Source organism: Alligator mississippiensis, chromosome 4 (genome assembly GCF_030867095.1).
Source record: "Alligator mississippiensis isolate rAllMis1 chromosome 4, rAllMis1, whole genome shotgun sequence".
Taxonomy (NCBI): Eukaryota; Metazoa; Chordata; order Crocodylia; family Alligatoridae; genus Alligator; species Alligator mississippiensis.
In genome coordinates this window covers 245,741,600-245,763,171 of record NC_081827.1, presented here as the reverse complement: position 1 = coordinate 245,763,171, position 21,572 = coordinate 245,741,600, and the positions used below count along the sequence as shown (strand labels likewise).

Sequence of the window (21,572 nt, the reverse complement as noted above, 5' to 3'; positions counted from 1 at the left end):
GTTACTTATACACCAAGAAATAGTTCACAAAGAAATTAATCTTTACAGATGGTTTCAGTACATCAGTTACGAGAATGAATTCCAAATATTTTAAGAGCAACACAGTGCTTTTGCAATCGTATTTAGAATGAATAAATACTTGTCAATAATGAAAAATTCGCAAGAAAATTAGACAATGTGAATGGTGTAAACCTGTTGCCTGATCACTATGGTTTGTATTCAGAGCTCTACTATGCTACGCCGTCGTTAAGTCCAAGCGATGTGCAGAAAATGGAACAATTCAGTAACCTGACAGATATATACAGATTGGCTAACTCCAGTTTTAATCTTGCTTTCTACCCCACAGAGCAGATGATATTAGATTTAGTTAAAAGATGAAGGGTGGATAACGACTGGGGTACAACTCCTAGGACTAGAACAGATTTGGTCCAATTTCCTGCCTTGTCACAATTTCTTGTGTGACCTTTGACTTTAGTTGACCACAGTTTCTCTGTGCCTCAGGCCCTCCATCTGCAAATTAGGAACAACAGTATCTCCTTACCTTATGAAGAAGTTATGAGGATAATACATTCAAGAGTGAGAGGCATTCACATATTATGTTGATGGCAGCCCCATCAGTAGATAGATTTACACAGTCCCATATATTTAGTTCTCAATGTGATTCAGAATTTATTTTGGAAAATATTAACTCATCACAGAAGCTGGCCAAGGGAAAATTACAGGTTACTAGTTTGATTCGGAACAAGGGGGAGCTCTCCTAGGAAGACAGAAGTCTATATTTCAATTTTAGACACTAATTAAAAGGCTAAGGCAGGACCTCTCTAAACTCAACTATCTGCCTTTCCCTACCTTGGCTCCTTTTCTACCACTAGATCTAGCACAATTTCCACTAAAAGGATCATTTAAAAAGCATCCTTGGATTTCAGTGTAGATACAGAAGACTGGGACGCTTCCTACCTCTCAGAGTCGGTGTTTGGGACATATCACAGAATCAGTGTTACTCTGTTCACATTTTTAAGGCTATATTCCAACCATAGGTATCTTTTTTAAAGTGCTAGATTAGATTTGGGAACGCAACTATCTGTCAAATTTGAAAAAGAATGGCAACTGTATGGCAGTTTATGTGGCCATATAATTGTATTATGAACTGCTGTAACCTATCATACATAATATGTATTTCAGCAAACATTTTTACACTTAGTTTTTTCCAGTAGCGTCATGCATTTTCTCAGCTGTATTAGAACCCTGAGCCAAGTTTTACTAGACTGTGAGAACAAAAAACCTCTTCAACCAGTGCCTGCTTATTTCCCCCCCCCAATTCTATGGGAAAAGGAAGTCACTTGATGCAGATGATACAAACGACTCACAAAGGGTGAAGTACGTGCACACGCACAAAAAAGAGGAACAAGAAAAAAATATGGGCCCATTGAAACCTTTGCACATAGACAGAGGTGATCATATGTTTGCTTGTAAAAAGCTCAGGGGGGACAATAGGTAAAAAGGCATTTGTAGTAAGCAGACTGCAAAGCGTGACCTTACGTAAGGAAACGCAGCAGCTCCAGAAAAGGCCATTGTTATTATTCTTGATTATAATACTTTTATTTTAAGCCGCTTCTACCTCACTTGATAGCAAGTTTTCTTTGTCTCTTTTGACATGAAACCAATTGCTTGCATGTTGTATAGTAATTCCTCTAGTTTCATGTATAAAAAAGGGATCTTCATGGAAGAGGACTGCATTTGCCTATCTATTTCTAGAGAAGGCGAAACAATGGACTCTGAAACCTAACTGGGACCTTTGGATGCTTTTGCTTTACAGACAGCAGGGCTGACTCCTCAACTAGAAAGAAGTACAAGTATTGCAGAGATGGCAGTGTTTCCCGGGCCAGGCAAACTTCACAGCACTCAACAGCTGCACCTTCTGGTCAAATCAGGAGCAGGATTTAATTAGTTCATTTCAGTCACGCTGTTTCACAAGGGAAAAAAGGTATCCTGGGGACAGTTTAATCAGATAGGTCATTGTACAAGCCTTCACCTGCCTTGGGAGCAGAGGGGCCTAAGGGTGGACATGAGCAACAAAACTGTGGTTAGATATAGCACAAAAATTGGAGGTGTGAGTTGAGGAGGGGAAGGGGTGGAAAAGAAGACCAGGGCAGAGAGCAAGAAACTGGTTCTTATGCCTGGTGACCAGAAAACACAGTTTGAGAAGAGGGGGAAAGTATTCGCTATCAAATCTGTGGTATAACTTTTCTGTAACCACTGCTTTCTCAAATCATAACTCTTTTCATTCCCAATCTATTCTTACAGAAATGCATTTGAACATGATTCATAGTGGTTGTAGTGCTACTACAGGAACCTGCTTCTATATCTAATCAGCCAAACAAACACGGTTGGAAAAGAGTTTGGTAGGAAGCATATTGCAATGTTTTAGAACAGTCTGCAAATAGTGAAACAAAGACGCAGGTGACTAGTACTCCTTTCTTTACCATGTTTCTTCTAATGCAATTACCCCACTAGAGAAAGAATGAGGTTCCAGATTAATTATCAGTATGTCTGGTGGTAAATATTTATAACGACTAGAACTCCTCATTGTGTGTGTAGGGTTTTTCTTTTAATGCTTCAAATGAAACAGATTTGTGAATCTGTCTGAAAAGCGCATCAAACCTCAAAAGATCTGATTTGCTAAACAGCCTCATTCAATAATAAAGAATCTCATTCAATCAGACACAGCTTGCATCAATTCAGCACAAATATCATCCCTTTCCCTAGGACAGCATACCCGGGGCAGTGTAAGGGAGTGATTGCAGGGCTATACTTAGCAGCCTTGTGCTCTCTGCAAAAAAAAACAAATCACTGGACTCTTATTAAAATCCCTCTTCATTTTATTTTTTACTTTAAAATATACTACTTCCCCTGTAGACATTTGGATAAACCTTTAGTACTGCATTCAAAGCATTTCATGCTCTTAACATGACTGATCATTTAACATGCTACCTTAACTAAGCTGTTCAGACCATGGGCTAAACTGCTGTTGACAGCTGTTTTAAACTGATTCATCACCAATGTGGGTTCTGCACTTATTTTTGATTATCTTGATGACTGTGAATAAGAGGCAGTCTTTATATTAGTTAAGAAAAACTGTCAGAATACAAAATGAAGATTCATAACTCAAGAAATGACAAGTAAGATTGTTCATGCAACCTCTACTGTTGTTTCCTCTTGCAGATGCATGAAAGGGGTTGTAACTGTACGGTGTAGGAACAAAGAGAGAACTTGACCTTTCTGGGGAGGCAGGGTGTGACATTTCTACTGGTAGATGGCAGTCAGCAAAATGATTCAGGCATTTGGTGTGTGGCCCTATTTAAAAATCAATCAGAAAAAGAAGCCCAAAACCCAGAAACTAATCCTGGGGAAGAAGCCTAAATTAGTTTCCAGAAACTAAATTCAGTCCACAGGATGAACACATCAAAAAGCCACAAATGATTGAAAAATGGGCAGAGTTTAAAACAGAAACACTAAACAACTTCAAGTCCCTCCATAGTATCTATATGTGGTCTTCACACAGAAAATGGGGGTTTAGAAAAGATGCATGGGTCTTGATAATACATTTAAATCTACTGGTAGATCACTACAAAAACTACACTGATGTAAAACCAGAGTACGCAGTCATGATTAACTCACAATGTTCTGTCACTGACTGTCAAACTTTTAGTGTGGACTCTGTCTTATCAATACCAATAAATGCTACAGACTAAAAAGTTCTAATTATCCCAGAGCAATAAGCTAAGCTATTAGCACAGTTAAATGGCAGTCTCCCTTTTCTCAAGTATTTTTTGGTATACTCGACAAATAGCAGATGGCAGTTTCATCTGCCCACACAAGATACTGTAAAGCACAGATATACTTCCCTAAAATACTCTGATACAATTCAATTGTTTTCTGAAAAGGCCAGTTTTAAAAATTAAAAAGCTTATCTACATTATACACACTGTTCAACTTTTTAGTAGGATTTGAGTGGTGTTGTAGCCAGGAGGGTCCAGGAAATATATAAGAACCAAGGATTTCTCTTTGGTGAAACAACTGCAGGGTGGATAAAAATCAACGATTTAAAAAAAAATAAAAATCAGATTTTAAAATTTCAATCAACTTCTTTATTTAACTGTATTTTAATTTTTTTGTTAAGATGCTTTTTTTTTTTTAAACATAAACCTATATACAGATAATTTAAATTTAAGATATGCTAGAGCTCAAAGATGTAATCATGGAAGAGGTATTATAACTTCTAATTATATATTATTTGAGACAATATATTCATGTAACTTATTTAGAAAAGTTTTATAAATAAGTCACAACAGGCCATGGATTATATTAGGGGCCCAATTTTATAGGGTTCCCAGATGCTCTTCTATATATTAGAAAAGATTATAGAAAACCCAGTGGGAGTCAGTGCTCAGCCTTGCAGATCCCAGTAAGCATCTCTGTGATGCCTAGTTTCAGTTCTCAAACTGTGGATTTATGCCTCCTGAGGTAACATCCTCACTAACAGTGGCATATGGAGATGAAAGATGATAGACTTGCTACCTACCCGTCAGCCCTATTGGCTCTCTGCAAGTCTGTGTACAGAGTCAAGCCCTTGCCTCTTTCTAAAAGTGCAAAGTTGGAAGAAGTTAAATGAATATTGTTGGGGGTGGAGTAGATCTGGGCAAGGAGGAAGAGTCTGGAGAGAAATGCAGGAGGAGGGCAGGGTAGTAGAAACAAGAGAGAAACATTTTGAGCAGAATATTCCAGAAGTCTTGAGGGATATGTTTCTGAGTCCAGTCTCTCCACTGATTTGAGATCTACTGAGGGAATGGTATGGTAGAAGGGAAAACCTCTCATGGTAGCAGGCTTGCCAGATCATAAAAGAGAGCCTGTGTGGGAATATTTTAATGAAGGTTATATCAAACAACAAAAATGCACTTTTGGTTGAAAACAGTGATTAAATCAAGGCTTACTAACCAGTGGTTTAAATCATGAATTAAAATCAATTTGATTTAAATCAAATCCACCCTGACCAACTGTACTAATTTTTTTTAAATACTGGACTTGAGGAAGGGCACTGTTTGCTTGAAAGCGCATCTAACACCTCTCCCAGCTTTTTAATTGGTTCCAAACAAGATCCCATAATAATAATGCTTTTCTACTGGAGTGAGAAATCATCAAGCAACATTACACACAAGCCACTGACAAGTCACCAGATGATTCCAACGTTGTCATTGATGATCTACATAAAACAGGTAACATAAAAAAACTAAAAGGCTCTATTGTTCCACTACTTACTTTTAATTGAGCTATTCATTCCTGGCCATTCCTTCCCTTTCTTAGCCATTGTCTTAACACCAGGACTCACGAGAGGCTAAATAGATTCCCATAAATACCTGCTGGATAGCATGTACTGCACCGTACACTGGACCTGTCCCACATAGCTAACAATTGCCATGTCCCAGCTGACTGTAGAAAAAGAATCTAATCTCTCCCCCAAACAGTGAACAAAGTGCAATGGAAGTTTACCATGCAGCTACGGTTGACTGTTATATTTAGGAATAGGATGACACCATACAAAAATATCATGAAAGCACACATATGTTAAGAGCAAAAATCATGCTTCAAATCACGTCAAAATAGTTTTTTAAATGGTCAAAAGAACAAGAGAATATGTTACTAATGTTTCTTCTTCCAAAGAATGAACCATATCTACAAGCAATCTGGATAAGCAGGATATTAAATGCTTCTCACTCAAGTTAACATAAAAACTGAAGTGTATTACAAAACCTCATGCATCCACAGGTCTTACTAAATCCACACAGGTGTGTAAGACATTAATCCTGGATTTCGTCAAGGATCTCACTTGTCCAGACAGCCCTTTAGAAAAAGCAGAAAACTCTCATGACAGTGTAAAAACATCTACCCAGATGCTATGGCATCATTGCTGGTGCACAAAATCGAGAGACTCTCCTCACCTGACCTGCTCTCTGCTTTACTGTTACTGTTCTGGGTAGTAGGAAAGCCATTCTTGAAGGCAGCTAGCATTACCCAAGTCCTAACCATCCATAAACCTAAATCTTAGGATAATAAAACAGTAGCACAGACAGCCCAATCCTTAATGATTATGGTGTTAAGATTGAAAAAAATTATTCAGCATGGATAAGTCCTTTACCATTATTCTTACATTAAAAGAACTATTCAGTTCAAAATGCAACGGAACTGGCAAGGACAGTTTCATGTATTGTCTAAGGGGGCTTCTTAAAGAATTAATGTTTTAGATTAATCACTCTATTTCCTGAAGCCTTTGCTTTTTAGCTTACTTGAAATTAGGCAATTACCACTAGTGAAGTTTCCCACCCCACACTCCCCCTTTAGAGCCGATAAGGACCCTAACTACAATTATCTGGATTCATAGTGAGATCTGTCAGTAGAGCACAGTATTTACTCAAGCGAAAACAAATATAGGAATAAGGAAAATGTAGTAGACAGCTTTGCAGACTATGGTAACAGGGACACATACTCTTGGGTATCTGTCCATAAAAGGAATGCAGGAGATAATTAGCCAATAATGAACCAAGATGTACTTTTGGCAGAAAGTTATACCAGAAGTAACTTCAATCTCTGATGAGATAACAAGTCTAGGAAACTTTATAGATGTAAAATAATTCTAAGGCATTTAACTTGGTAATGCCTAATATTCTGATGAAAAAAATAACAATAACAGGTGAAAGTGCACACAGATGGAGTCAGAACTCGGCAGCAGATCTCCATGAAGTGATTCTCAGCGGGATATCATCAAATATGGGTGTTTCTGTAAGGTTGCACCTGGATGAGGACTAGGATCACTACTTTAGACACCGTTGATGAAATGTGCAGATGATGCAGTCTGGCTAGTAATGAGGACAGCACAGACTGCAGATTTTCTGGTTTCCTATGCAAGTTGAAGCCATTCAAACAAAACACATCTTAAGACAGGCACATTTAAAAGGTATAGATAGAGGAAAGAAGGATGCAGAGCATATTTTCAGAACTGGGGACTATATCCTAGAAAACAGTGCCCATAAAAATGATTTAAGGGTCAGGAGGATCTCTTTTAAAATCTTAGTTAGGCTTCCGGGGCAGATGGAGGTAGAAAGCATTAGCTTTGGTTTGGTTCATTTGTCTTCCTGGGCAGGTGTAAGACAATACAGAAAACTTACCAAAATCACGGTCGGTTTAGAAACCCAACAAAATCCACTCTGACCATCCTGACAACGTTGTTCATATACTATATTCTTTTCTTCTGTTTTTTTTAAAAATAAATTAATATTCTTATACAATCATCCCACACATTTGGACAGTCCATGTCACACTTTGGGAACTATTATAGTACATTTAACTATTCTTGTTGTTTTCTTTACCATTAAAAGGCAAATGAGTACCTTTTAAATATTTCATCTCTGTACAAGGAAAATAATATTAGAAATTTTATTTAGAAAAGTAATGAGAGCTTCTTAGAGAATGGGAATTGGCTACAATGCTTGATCCTGCTCCAGCTCTGAGTAAAAGGAGCTTTGCTATCTGCTTCAATGAAAACAGAATGAGGAGCTGAATGGAAAAGGACATTATAAATTATCAAGATTCAGGATATAGCAATTTGGTGTTGCCCAAATCAAAATTACACAGTGGAATCGAGTGCCATGAAAGAATGATGAAAGGAATTCCCGTGAGGAATTTCACTAAGAGAGTGACAGGGGTCTAGGTTGTAGCTGTGTTGGTCTAAGGGCATAGGCAGACAAGGTTCTTTGGGTGAATCTGATATCTTTTATTAGACCAACTTAAATAGTTGGAAAACAATTATTACGCAAGCTTTCGGGTTCAAAAACCCTTCGTCAGGCTAAGGAAGTTTCAGAAGTTGGTGTGAGCTCTTCCTGGATGGAATGAAAAGTAAAGAGAATGACAATCTCTTACTGGCTCTAGTAGCCCCATGACCTGTTTACAAATATTTCCCAGAATATCTAAGTTTCAGTAACTAGCAAATTAAATATTGCATCCTCTCCATCAAAACCTAGACCAGGGTGATAAAATACCCATTTTGGAAAGTAAGAGCTTGGGTTCAACTACAAAACACTTAAGAGTCCAGAAGACTGTAAAAGGGAGAAAACAGAATCGGAACAAATGTTTATGATCCGAAGAAGTCCTGTAGTATCTGGAAAAACAGCAGGTTATTCTATCTTTATACTTTTATGTGGAGGGTCACCACAAGTGAAGTAAAATACCAGCAAGCAAATTTTTCCAACCATTTCAGTAGCTTTAGGATGGTGCACAAATATAATTAGGGTGTCAGAAAAATAGAATACTGCATTATAATGAATGTGATTTGAGCTGAAGTAAAATATTCTTATGTAGAGAAACTCATATAAACTATTTTTATATTGGGAGGAGAGGGAAAAGGGAGGAGGGAGAGAACATTTGTAAATACAGCAAGACTATGACAAATATTAACTTCTTTCTACCACTCACCCATTCGCCCTTCATTCTGCATTGGTTCACTTACCTCTTTTACACTGTGTGTTACTGCCCATGTCAAAAAAACCCTTGACATCACCTGGAAAGCAGTCAGGACAACAGAAGAGGGAACGATGCCTGAAAAATATTTTAGGATTGGTGAGCATGTTCACATGAACTATATTAGACAAACAGATTTAATAAAGCAGATATTATCAAAACTAGTCATCCTGAATTTTTAGAATGCAAGAACTTGAACTTAAAAATTAAATATTCATTTTTTGTAGCAGTATCGGTTTTCCATGACGTCTGTAGAGCCTAGTACATTGGAATCACCTGTGAAGTTGACTAATTAGCTCCACCGTAAAGTGTTACTGTCTACACATGCGCCCGTATTACAGCGCAGTAAATGAACTAACTCCGCTGTAGGACAGTGCTGTCTGGGACAAGTACTATCCTACAGTGGAGTAATTTACACTGCCACAACACACATGTAGGTAGTGACCAGGGCTGGCCGGGGCACGAGGGTGCTGTAGTGTTGGGGCTGCCTGCTATGCACTGTAGCACCCAACCAGCCCTTCCGCCATGACCGGGGCTGACCCCCTGCGGCTGCTGCCAGCCCAGGGCTATTCCGCCCTGGCTTTAACTGCTGCAGTCCCAGGCACACATATATACACTGCACTAGAAGCCGCCGACTGCAATGGAAACTGTGCTGGAGTTTATTGCACCATGCTAATTACACGTGTAAATAGATGCCCATAGCCCGCATCCACAGGAGCATGGACATTTGTTTCCCTGGGGACAAGTAGCAGTGGCACACCTTGTGCCACTGCTACTACTTGTCCACAGGGAATGCCTGTGCCACACGCGCTCTGGCGTGCAGCAGGTTACCCTGGGTGAGATAGGAGAGGATGGGGCCAACAACTGGGGACCCTGGGGGCTTTCCAGGGTTGCAGCTGCAGCAGGGAGCCTGGCTGGCAGCTGGAGTGTGGCTCCGGCCAGCCAGGCTCCAGTTCAGGGCAGCACACACTGCCACTGGTGTGCGCTACTCTGCTTTTTTTTTGGCGTGGGTATTTTTAACCCCGGTATCTCCCGGGGCCAAAAAATACCCCTGAGCTGCTATGTCTGTGCTCATCTAGATGTAGTTGTAGCAAAACCCCCTGGGTTTTTTTTCTTCTTTTTTTTTTTTTGGTATTTATTTTAAAATGCATTCCCCCTCCCCTTCCCCAACCATTTCTGTCTTTTTCTCTCCCTCTCTATTCCCTATAGATAAGTATAAGTGAGCTCAGATTTAGGATAAGCTTTAAACATTTTTATTTCGGTAGCAAGTTTTTGGTTTTGGATATCCACTGTTGTATATTGTATTATTATCATTTTCGTATTGATTTTTACTGTTGTATATTGTATTATTATCATTTTCGTATTGATTTTTATGGTTTCATATGGATATTGTATGGCTTAGGCCCGTGTTTGTAAGTGAACCAAAGTCACGTCAAGTTTCCATTTTATATGTCAAGCCTCTATCTTCTGTCCTCTGCCTGGGCATCCCCTGTGTCACAACTGTATGAGTCACATACCCCTCACATGTAAATTGGTTCCCGGATGAATGAGTGTGATTGGAACTGATTGAAATACAATGGTAGCAGGCCTCTACTGAATGGCCTGTAACGACTGGACCATCACCTTGCATTGATTCACCCAGGAACCACGGACCTCACCCAGGAACAGAGACAAGACCAGCATTTGAAAGTCAAAAGACCCTGCATAACCAGCAACTCTCACCATTACAGACACCCGAAACTGCACATCCCTGCATGGAGCACACATGCTCAGTACGCCAGGGGCTGACCCTTGCCTGGGCATGCCTCCTGTCACTAGGGTCACACAAGGTCTGCCCCTATAAAAAGGGGCAGTGAAGACAGACCCAGGGGGAATGCCATTTCCACCAGGACCAGCACCATGCCACACCACCTATCCACCCAGAGGCCCTGCCAGAGACCCGCCTCTGGACAACACCTACTGGACAAGGACCCCTTCTAGCCTGGATAGGTAGATATTACCTGCCCACCTCCGCCTACAATTTGGACTCTCTCTCTCTCTGTCTCTGTCTCTCCTCCTGGACTTCAGTGGACTTCAGCCCCTGCACCAAGCCTCTTTAACCCCTGCAAGGGTTAAATATATAACTAATATATATATTATATATATATATAATGCATTGTGCGCATGATGTACGAATCAGTGATCAGTATCTAACTTTTGGGGTGTATAGTGTATGTGCTTGAATTGGTTATAAGTATGCATGTGCCTAGGCTGGTTTGGGTGTGTATGAGCCTGAGCTGGTAGTGTGTGTGTATGCACCTAATCGATTTGTGTGCATTTTGTATATGTGCAATTGTGTCACACCCTCCTGTCTAACAGGGCAATATTGAGATCCTGACAGTTGGCCTGACCCCCCAGGGCAACATAGATATACAGTTTAACATGGGATGTTCATCTAGTTCAGCAACACAGATACAGAAACAATCCTGAAGCTTTCCAGTGAACTGCCAGCATTCACTGGCATTCTTAAAATGAGTTTTGAGGTGCAAAATAAAGTGACCCAAACTTGTATCACAGCTAAGGCCGATCTACTAAATCATTCAAGATCTAATAAACCAGGATTAGTTTTAGTTTTGGGCTTCAAGATCACGTCCAGTATGCATTTCTATACCTTTATGACATTATGTGTTATCTTCCTCAACAGCACAGTGCACAAAAAAAAAAAGAAAAAAAAATTATATTATATATATATATATTACTACTAGTGTTTCAAATAGGAGATGCTAGATGCACTTCCAGTTTCTGAAGTCTACCATCAACAGAGCTTCAAAAATTACTTCCAGCTTCTAAAAGTGCATTGGAGAGAAAAGGGAAGAGAAAAAGGCTAGGATCTGAGTGGATCAGGAAGGAACATACAAAAATGATTCTCAAGAACTATCTTCAGAGACATCATACAACTATCACAACAAAACAAGAGACACTCATTAGAAAGTAATAAAAACGATGAGAAAAACAAAGGTACCTGATCAACAAGATAAACAGTATCATACAAATTTCTGAAATATACCCCAATGGCTGAACAAATGCGCTGCCTAAATAAAGCAGAAAAAAGGCCGGGGGGGGGGGGGGGGGAAATCTGATCTGCTTGCTCATTTAGGACACATCAACCATGAGGAGGTATCATTTTTCTTTTTAATCAACTTTTGCTTCATGACAACTGAGACTATGAAAAAAAGTAAACAGATTCCAGAACTGAAATTAACTTTCATGCTGCAAACAAGACTTGGTGAAAATCTTACTTAGTTTCTGCATTCAGCACTTTGTAAAGCTCAGTGCCACATTCAACACATCGGAGCTCCCAAAGCAGCTTCAAGGAACAAAGTTCCTTGTTAGGCATGCTCTCTCATCCAGCTATCTTCCAGGGAATCCATAAACATGCCAAAAAGATATGTGAAACAATTCTTTAGTAGTATCTCAAGACTGCGCAAAAGCAGCACTGTCTCACCCACAGTGAAATGCAAGGGTCTATGTCTTAAATAGAGATCAAATTAATTAAGTGGGCAATTATGATAGTGTCTATAACAAAACAGGACAGACCAAACAAAAACCGTGCACCAGAATGAACACACACCGGAAATCAATCAAAGACAGGAATACCCAAGTTACCAGTGGGGGCCCATTTCTCACAAGAAAACCACTCCCTCTCCAATCTCTCAGTTCTAATCCTCAAAGGAAATTTACAAAACACTTTTCAGAGACGAGCCTACGAACTTCACTTAATCGACCTCCTGGATACTAAAAATCATGGACTAAATATAGACATTGGATTTATGACATGTTATAACCTGCTTGACATCTGACTCCCCAAGTACCTTTCCACTATTGAACTGATACATTCATCCCCCTTCTCCCTGCAACCCAGCCTGTCTCTCACCCACTCCTCAATTTACATCTTCATTGACTGCCCGTCTTGCATGTATACCAGCCCAGCCTCTGGCTTCTTTACTTTTCATTCCATCCAGGAAGAGCACCCTCAGCCTGACGAAGGGTTTTTAAACCTGAAAGCATGCTTACATTTTTTCCCCCCAACTATTTAAGTTGGTCTAATAAAAGATATTATATTCACCCAAAGAACCTTGTCTGCCTATAACAAAACAGGCATTCATCCAACTACCAGCCAGCACCAAGATACCTCCCGATAGTGAAACTTTAAATATCGATGCTAGCAAGTCCATTATGTATTCTAGGACGGTTTTAACCATAGCTATTAACAAATGAAAGGATTGCACTTCATTGTTTCTGTACACAGAGCTCACTAAACACATGCCATCTGCATCCCATTCTCTTTTCCCCCCACACCAGCTCCATGTGCCACTTCTCCAACCCCAGCTACATAAGGCCCCATCAGTCAGGCCTGCCCCTACCCCCACCCCTACCTTCACTCCAGTGGTCCTGTCTGCCCACCCATGCCTGAGGTAGCTTGTTCCTTTCCATGATATTTGGCCTGCATTCTCTCTTCATTCACTAGGCTCCCCATGCCCCAGGCTCTGTGTCCCTCCATTCTTCACTCCATTACATGCCATGGTTCTGTTCCAACAATCCAGTTGTCCCTCTTTCCCCAAATGCCACTTACCCATTCCCCTATTTGAGGACGCCATCATTAATTTCCCATCACCTTTTTGTTCTGAGGGATGTCATTCCAAGCATCAACAATTCAACGCGTGGTTGAAGCTAATGTCTGCTACACAGATCCCAGGTCCCCAATTCCCCTTTCAGGTGTGCACCAAAATCATAGAATTCTGACCATTAAAGCCTTGAATATCCCCGGTAGGGCAGGGTGGCACTTCAATGTACAGATACATTTGATAAACATTGATGGTGTTGCCTGTGAAAGCTTATGCCTCCCTGAACCAGCAAGTCTCTAAGGCCGTGTCCAGACGAGCACAGCCGTGTGGTATGTGGCACTGCAGACATATCTGCAGCACCACATACCACACATTCAGGTGTTTCCTGCAGTGCAAGGTAGCAGTGCCGGGTGGGGTAGGGAGGGTTGACCCTGCTGTGGCAGAGCACAAGTTGTGCCTGCCATTTTAAGAGGTTTCAGGCAGGCTTTGGATAGCTGGCAAATGTGGTTTGGCCTAATTAGATGGTCATATGACTGAAAGGGGCCATCAGATTGCAAAGGGGCTGGGCAGCCTCAGTATAAGCCCAGGCCCTAGGAGCAGAGCTGGCAGTTAGACCTAGGGAGCCAGAAGTGCAACATCACCCAGCCTGCAGACTGCAGCTCCCAGAACACCTGGAGGTCAGGGGAGGAACTAGGGTATGGAGGAGGTTCCTCGTCCTGGGGCATGACCTGAAACTGCACCCTGCTGGGATTGGATGGTGTGATGGGGCTGTTCAGGACACCTGAGGCCAAGTTTAGACCACAGGCCAAGTGCGGTCAGGCAATGGGGCCAGGGGAGTTGGAAGTGATTTTTGGATGTCATCTGCAAGGCATGGGGGACAGTGTAGGGGTGGTTCAGAGGCAGGTATTACGCCCTTAGCATCAGGCAAATAAATGGGCAGCCTTCCACCTACGAACAACTTCTTAATTCCAACAAAGGCATGGCAGGTGAGTCAGGTAGCTGGACTGCCCTAGACAGGTGGGCAGGCCGATGTCATGACCAGCCTCGTGACAGACCATGAGGGTAGAAAAATACGTGCATGAAAGAAATGTGGGGGCAATGTGCGCCAACCAAAACCAAAGCCTGGCCAACCAGAGCCATATTCCAGCTGCTCGCTAGGCTCTGAGTGGCAGAATCCAGGAGGCCCCCAGCCTCCCTTACGCGACCCGGGGTAACTGCCAAGCGCCAGAGGGTGCACAGGTATTCCCCAGGGACAAGTAACAGTAGCACAAGGCATGCCGCTGCTTCTTGTCCCCAGGCAAACAAATGTCCATGCTTGTGTGGACATGACCTAAGATGCCACCCTGCCCTACCTTCTGCCTGACTTCACACTAATGCAGATAACTACTTCTCTCTAGGACATTCTTTGAAATTTGGAATTGATTAGATATGGCCTTCAAAAGTTGTCATGTTACAGAAACAGGGGAGTGCCATCAAGCTGGCAGCAAGGCCTCACTCTAGGCAGCCAACAAAGGTTCTCACTAGACAAAAAGAAAAGCACGCACACATCTTGCTTTTAACAAAAACATTGCTTTGAGAAAAGCAAAGCAGAACATTAGATTAATACAAAATATTTTGGGACATTACATTAATGCCGAGAGCTAAAAAACATTACCGATTATATAACTGAGACCTACATGGATCTACACTTCAAACAAACTGGAATGCTCAAAAATGAGATTCACCAAGGCAACTAAATGCACAACTTGCAATAATGATCAGTTTAAAATTCCAAATAAAAACTTCTTGGAAACAAAAATAAAATCATCAAGATCAACAAGAGTAAATGTTCCGGAGAGACAGAAAAGAGAAAAGAACAATGCAGCAATTTCTAAAAGAACAGGGGCCAAAACAGTTCTGACAACGTAAAAGTGATGAATTGTGTTCACAAAGATCTGAACTAATCATTTGAGCTTTCTGCTAGCAGACACCAGTTGGCTGAAAACAGGCCAGCTGATGCTCCAAATCGTGCTTTTCAGCATGTGAAGATCGCAGCTGGATTTAAAAGAATAAAGACATGAAATTGCTTATAAAAAAAAAAACAGAAACAAAACCACCACTGATCCCCTGAGAGATGCAAAATGCACCAATAAAACCCTGTTGGAGAAAGAAGCAAATAGCAAGAGATTTTGATTTGACCAAGAGGAATAGTTGTTAAACACAAACAAAATTGGTAGATGTTGATTTGTGGCTGGAGAGAAGAAAAAATGTGCAGCTACATGGATTTGCAAGTGCAAACTAATAATGAACTCCGTGATATGAAAAAGCTCTGAAGCAAGCAACCTCCATAACAATAAACAGAGTCAACTGATAAAAGGCAAGGGGTCATTTGACCACTCAAGCCTACCAGATTTTCAGGGAACTACATGATGTCATTCCCACATTGCCATAACCCATTAAACAAACTTTTAGGTCAACAGCCAAAAAAAAAAAAAAAAATCAGGTTGACAGAGTCAACAAGTACTGTTTGACAAGTGGCGGTTGTGTGAATGCCTGGGGGGCTAAATGCAAGGCAAGTCCACAAAGTACAATTAGATTTTATTGGCAAAAAGGCTAAGAATATAGTGGAGACAAATTCCTAAGAGGTGTTTCTGAAGCACAATGAAGGAGAGAGAGCAGGACAAGCTGGAGACCATCCAAAAGATGTCCGAGAAGAAATTGTGAACACAGCTATCAGCAGCCACTTGCAAACAGAGTCGAAAAACAAGGGGGAACCAGCAGAAATAGTAAAGTGCTGATGCTTTTGTATTACATGCCTAACAGAGCATAACCACCGTTTAGTCTGCAAGTCAAAGCGTATACCATTTTAGCAATATCTAAAACTGAACCTTTCCTGCCATTTGGTAAAAATGGAACGGAAACAGTTATAACGTTTACTAATATTTCTGGATGGGAAATCTGACTCATCTCAAGCTTTCTACCTAACGAGGATTTTTTTTTAATGAGTACAGATTATTTGACAATAGGAACAATTGAGGGTTTGATCACCTGAGTGCAGCAAAGCAAAATAGGACAGGGAGGAACCTCCTATGTCAACAGTCCCTTGCTAACAGATCATATAAATCCCGGAACTGACAACCTAAGGCCCACAGAGCCATTGGATCTGGTCTGTGGAAGTTGGGTTTCAGTGGTGTTTGGCAGCAAGGGAGTTCAGCTGCGAGTAAAGAATCACAGAAAATAAGAGTCGGAAGGTCATCAGGAGGTTGAGTCCAGCCCCCTGCTCAAAGCAGCATCAACCCAGCTAGATCATCCCTGCCAAGGCTTTGTCTAGCCGGGTCTCTAAAAACCTTCAGGGATGGAGACTCCATGACATCTGGGTAATCTGTTGCAGTGCTTTACTACTATCCTCATGAGACAGTTTTTCCCCAATATCTAACCTCAACTTCTCTTGCTGCAACTGGAGCCCATTGCTCCTTGTTCTGTTATCTGCCCCCACTGAGAACAGTACAGCTCCGTCCTCTTTGCAACCCCCCTGCAGGCAGATGAAGGCTGCTATTAAAGTCCGCCCCTGCCACACTTCAGTCTTCTCTTCTCTAGACTAAATAAGCCCAGTTCCCTCAGCCTCTCCTCAGAAATCACAGCCCCCAGTCCCCTAACCTTTTTTGCTGCTCTCAGCTGGACTCTCTCCAAATTGTCCACATCCTTTCTGTAATGGGGGGGGGTCCCAAAACTGGACAAAGTACTCTACAGTACGTCAAAGTCTGTCCTTTCTCAGGAGAGAAAGTTAGATAGCATCACCTATTTTGGTCATATGGCTCAAGATAACCCAAACTTTACCAGTCTCCTGATAATTAACTAACAGCTTTGATAAAGGCAAGACCTTGGTCCCTGGGTCCATATGACCAGTACCTAAACCACTGCAGTATGCTATTAGGATATATTTAATATCCCGCTAAATTTGAGTGCTTAAATTAATAATGAATCTTCATCCAATCAAAATAAAATCTAACCTTAAACTTTATTGTACCTCTGTGACTGAGCTGGGGACAGGGGGCGAGGGTAGCGGGGAGCAGAGCAGAGGTTTTGGACTGAAAGGCAGGAATAGAATTGAGATATCAGTTGAGCAAGAAGAAGTGTAAAAATGTACACTCTGGTTATGCACGATCTTTGCTAAGCCAACCAATTTTAGTTCATTTAAGTAGTAATCAATTCTTGTTGCTGGTACACTCCTCTGCCCAGGGTGGATTTGATTTAAATTAAATTGATTTTAAATCATGATTTCAATCACAATTTAAACCAGTGGTCAGGAAGCCTTGATCTAATCATTGTTTTCTACCAAAAGTGCATTTTTGTTGTTTGATATAACCTTCAATAAATAGTCCCAAACAGGGTCTCCTTTACGGCCTGCTACCATGAGAGGTTTTCCCTTCTACCATACCATTTCCTCAGTAGATCTCAAATCAGTGGAGAGGCTATACTCAGAAATGTATCCCTCAAGACTTCTGGAATATTCTGCTCAAAATGTTTCTCTCTTGTTTCTACTACCCCGCCCTCCTCCTGCATTTCTCTCCAGACTCTTCCTCCTTGCCCAGATCTACTCCACCCCAACAATATTCATTTAACTTCTTGAAACTTTGCACTTTTAGAAAGAGGCAAGGGCTTGACTCTGTACACAAACTTGCAGAGAGACAATAGGGCTGATGGGTAGGGTAATCAGGTCTGTTATCTTTCATCTCCACATACTGCTGTTAGTGAGAGTGTTACCTCTGGAGGCATAAATCCACAGTTTGAAAACTGAAACTAAGCATCACAGAGATGCTTACTGGGATCTGCAAGGCTGAGCACTGAGTCCCATTGGGCAGAGTGGTTTTCTTTAAATCTTTACTAATCTATAGAAGAGCCTCTGGGAACCCCATAAGATTGGGCCCCATGGCCTGTTGTGACTTATTTATAAAACTTTTCTAAAAAAGTTACATGAATATATTGTCTCAAATCATATACATTTAGAAGTTATAATCTCTGTTTCATGATGATATCTTGGAGCTGTAACATTATCTTAAATTAAAACTATCTTTATATAGGTTTTTTTTAAAGCATCTTAAAAAAATAAAAAATAAATAAATAAAAAAAAATCTGATTTAAGTAGAAAACCCATTTTAAAAACACTTTTAAAAAGTGTTGATTTTTATCCACCCTGCCTCTGCCTGCAGCATCAAACAGGTATCCTCAAGAGAAAGGAGATCTAAAGCTGGTATCAGTGTCAGGATGTAAGGTTACTGGACCGAGTAATGACAGGCTATGCTGTACTCATTGTGCTCCTACCTGCAGCCTTGCCAAACTGGCACTGAGCAAAGATGGTTGTAAAACTAATAAGGACAATGAAGTAAGAGGAACAGTTTTAATAAAAACAAAATTGAGGTATTGTACCCACAAATTCAGGAATTGGAGCTGTATTTTTTCCCTGGCTAGCTTGGTCTACACAAGTATGCAACTTGACAAAAGTTATTGCTGCTGTGTCAGTAAGAATCCTTGTCAAACCCTCACTGGAACAAATTTAAGCTGCTTAATTGTATCAACCATTTAAAAGGCAAATCTGGATCCTTCTGCTAATGACAGCTTTGGTCAAACTGCTATTCTTATAAGTGAATAGGGAAAGGGCTGTGTGGAAGACGTTTTACATTTCTTTCTTATTTTGAAAAATATCTTGTTTTTCACTTATTGGCAAAACTGTGCATGGTTTACTAATTTTCCTTGCTACAAATAACCGTGGAGCAACTGAACTGTTTGGAAAGCCAAGATTTATTGCATTACTCAGTGTTACACTGCCCTCTGCTGCTGAATATGCAACTACTGGAATGTAATTTTTCATTTGTTATAGTGAAACAAGCTTTAAGCAGAGAATAAACCCAGAGGTACTGTAAGTATGAGGATATATGTTAAATTTGGAAAGATGCATAGACAGTATGTGGGACACAGTGTTCTGATTTGGTTGGGAATCATAAGGGCACCTTATTGGTTGGTTCTGGCCTTGAATATGAATTGGTCAAGAGCTACACAAACAACTGCATTCCCAATCACAAGAGGAAGTTTCTGAATAAAGAATTCTCCGTCTTCTTATGAAAAGTAATTTATTTGTATAAATAGCTAGATTTGGCAAAACAGTGGCAGTTGGCTTCGTAACACACCGTGGTCTTAATTCAGCAGAGAATTATGCCTGTGCTAAATTTTACACTCTGTGTGTAGCACCTGTATAGCCCATACGACTGCTGAAATGGTAACAGGGACTAACGCACTGCAAAAATACCCCCCTTATCTAGGTGAGGCAGGGCTTTGTAGCACAATTTACTAAGAAGCACTGAAACTCAGAATGATTACAAAGATTACTGTTTCTGCTTTAAGTCAAGATATTGCTTGTGCATAGAGCAGACCTAGTTCTACTGCTAGGGCCTAAATTTGTCATTTTTGTTCATCTGAGTAATCCTCAGTAATCCAACTAAATTCACTAGTCACTTGAAGAAAGCCCAATTATTAGGGGTCTACTAAACTCGACGCAGCGGCCAACCAATTTTGTGGGCAGATCCTGGGGCCAGCTGCCATTTTCATGGGCTGAATGCAGCAGGCTTCCCATGTCTCTGATTGGACAAGGGGCCCCAGTAGTCTTGCCCCTCCCTGCAGATTGCCAATGGCCCCAAACCGCCGCTTAGATTGCAATATGTCAATGGTTTCTGCAGGCTTAATCCCCGGGGAAGCCACTGACGCATTATTAAGTAATCTAAGCAGCAGTTAATGGCTTCTGCAAGCCTAATCAGGGGATTAAGCCCCCAGAAACCAATAACCGCCACTTAGATTGCTTGATAACACGTCAATTAATGGCTTCCCCAGGCTTAATAAGGGGATTAACCCCCAAGAAGCCATTAATTGGCATGTTATTAAGTAATCTAAGCACTTAATTAAGCTCTAAAATTAAATATCTTATTAAAATAGTTATGCACACCATGAATTGCAAGTAATACCAACTATATATACTTTATTAACGAATACCAACTAAGCACTTAATGAAAATAAAGCTATACACAACATGAATTATAACTAATACCAACTATATACACTTTAATAAAGACATAAAAAGGAGTTTACTGAAAGTGAATGCTAGCCTTGAGACAGACAGTTCATGCTAGATATTAAATGTGAGCATGCTGTACCCAGCCACAGTCGCTGGAAATGTTCTCTGGCCTCTGTGCGGTGAACACTTGTCCATACGCTGAGATAGCATGCTCAGCACCCACTGAGTTCACTGGAGCGGTGAGGCAGCACCTTGCCAGGGAGTAAAGGTGTGGAAACAGGTCACAGACAGAGCCCGTGAACACAGACACAGGCATCTGGCACTCTTTGATGAAGTTCATGTACGCAGCACGTGGGTTGTCATGCTCTTATCCCCTTTCCCAGGATTGTGTTCAGTAGTCAAGGGTCACAACTCAGAACAGGCACCTGGTTGGGGTCCAAATTGTGAACAGCACTAAGGAAGGGGTTGCCCTTTGTCTGAACCGCAGTGGCAGTAATGGGTCATACCTGTAGTACTCGTTCAGCTTCACAGCTATTCCCTGAAATAGGTCCCTTCTGTGCTGGTTTTCACGATGACAGCTTGACAGTAATTGCAACGTCCTGTCTTTCGACCCAGCTTATCAAATCCATCAGCTTGTTGTGTGCATGGTGGATCACAGCCTGCTAGCTTTCAAAATGCATCAGGAACTCCATGAACTGGGTGGCATTGGCAGCCACAAACGTCACTTGATTCTGAACGTCAACTCGACCTAAGACATCACGAAGCTTAAGCTGGGTGCGATTTCCAGCTCCTTGCTCACCAACTGCTGGTAGTACTGCATATGCCTGGTGTGGTAACGGGTCATGTTGAATCATGAATTCCACCATCTGATTATGGGCTCTGGTGGCAGTGGGACAGTGCTATGAGAGTCCCAACTTTGACTGGCTATGAACTCCCTGTTCCAGACCTTATGACCTGGACAGTGTTTGAAGGCTTTCTTGAAAGATGACACTAGGCTATCTTCTGCGGAAAACTGCATTTGCTGACAGAATATGTACATTGCAGGTGACATGAACAGCTTTGGGCAGCATTCCTTGGAGCACATCGGAGAAAGCCTTGCATATGTACATAGCACTGGCACTATCAGACAGGAATGCTGAGATCTTGTTAAAGTCTATGCCATAGCTAACAATTACCTTCACGACAGCTTGAGATACAGTAGAAAAATTGACAGATGTGAGGTGGATTGGCCCAGTTTGAAACACAGGCAGATCCTGGGCTGTCCAGCTCCCTGGTACAAATAAAATGTGCAGCATGTAGTTATCTTGAGGGTCAGTGGCTTCATCAACTACAATGGAGGAGTCATACTCTGCAAAGGT

The 21,572-nt window shown here is 41.2% G+C and overlaps 1 protein-coding gene across 1 annotated transcript in view; it reads right to left on the bottom strand.

Moving 5' to 3' along the window:
* Window positions 1-21,572, bottom strand: part of HACD2 (3-hydroxyacyl-CoA dehydratase 2) — a 46,786-nt gene that overhangs the window by 6,978 nt on the left and 18,236 nt on the right. Inside the window, exon 4 of the mRNA XM_006259416.4 lies at window positions 8,558-8,646. Within this exon, the coding sequence (XP_006259478.1) occupies window positions 8,558-8,646 (89 nt within the window). The remainder of the gene's footprint in view (window positions 1-8,557; window positions 8,647-21,572) is intronic.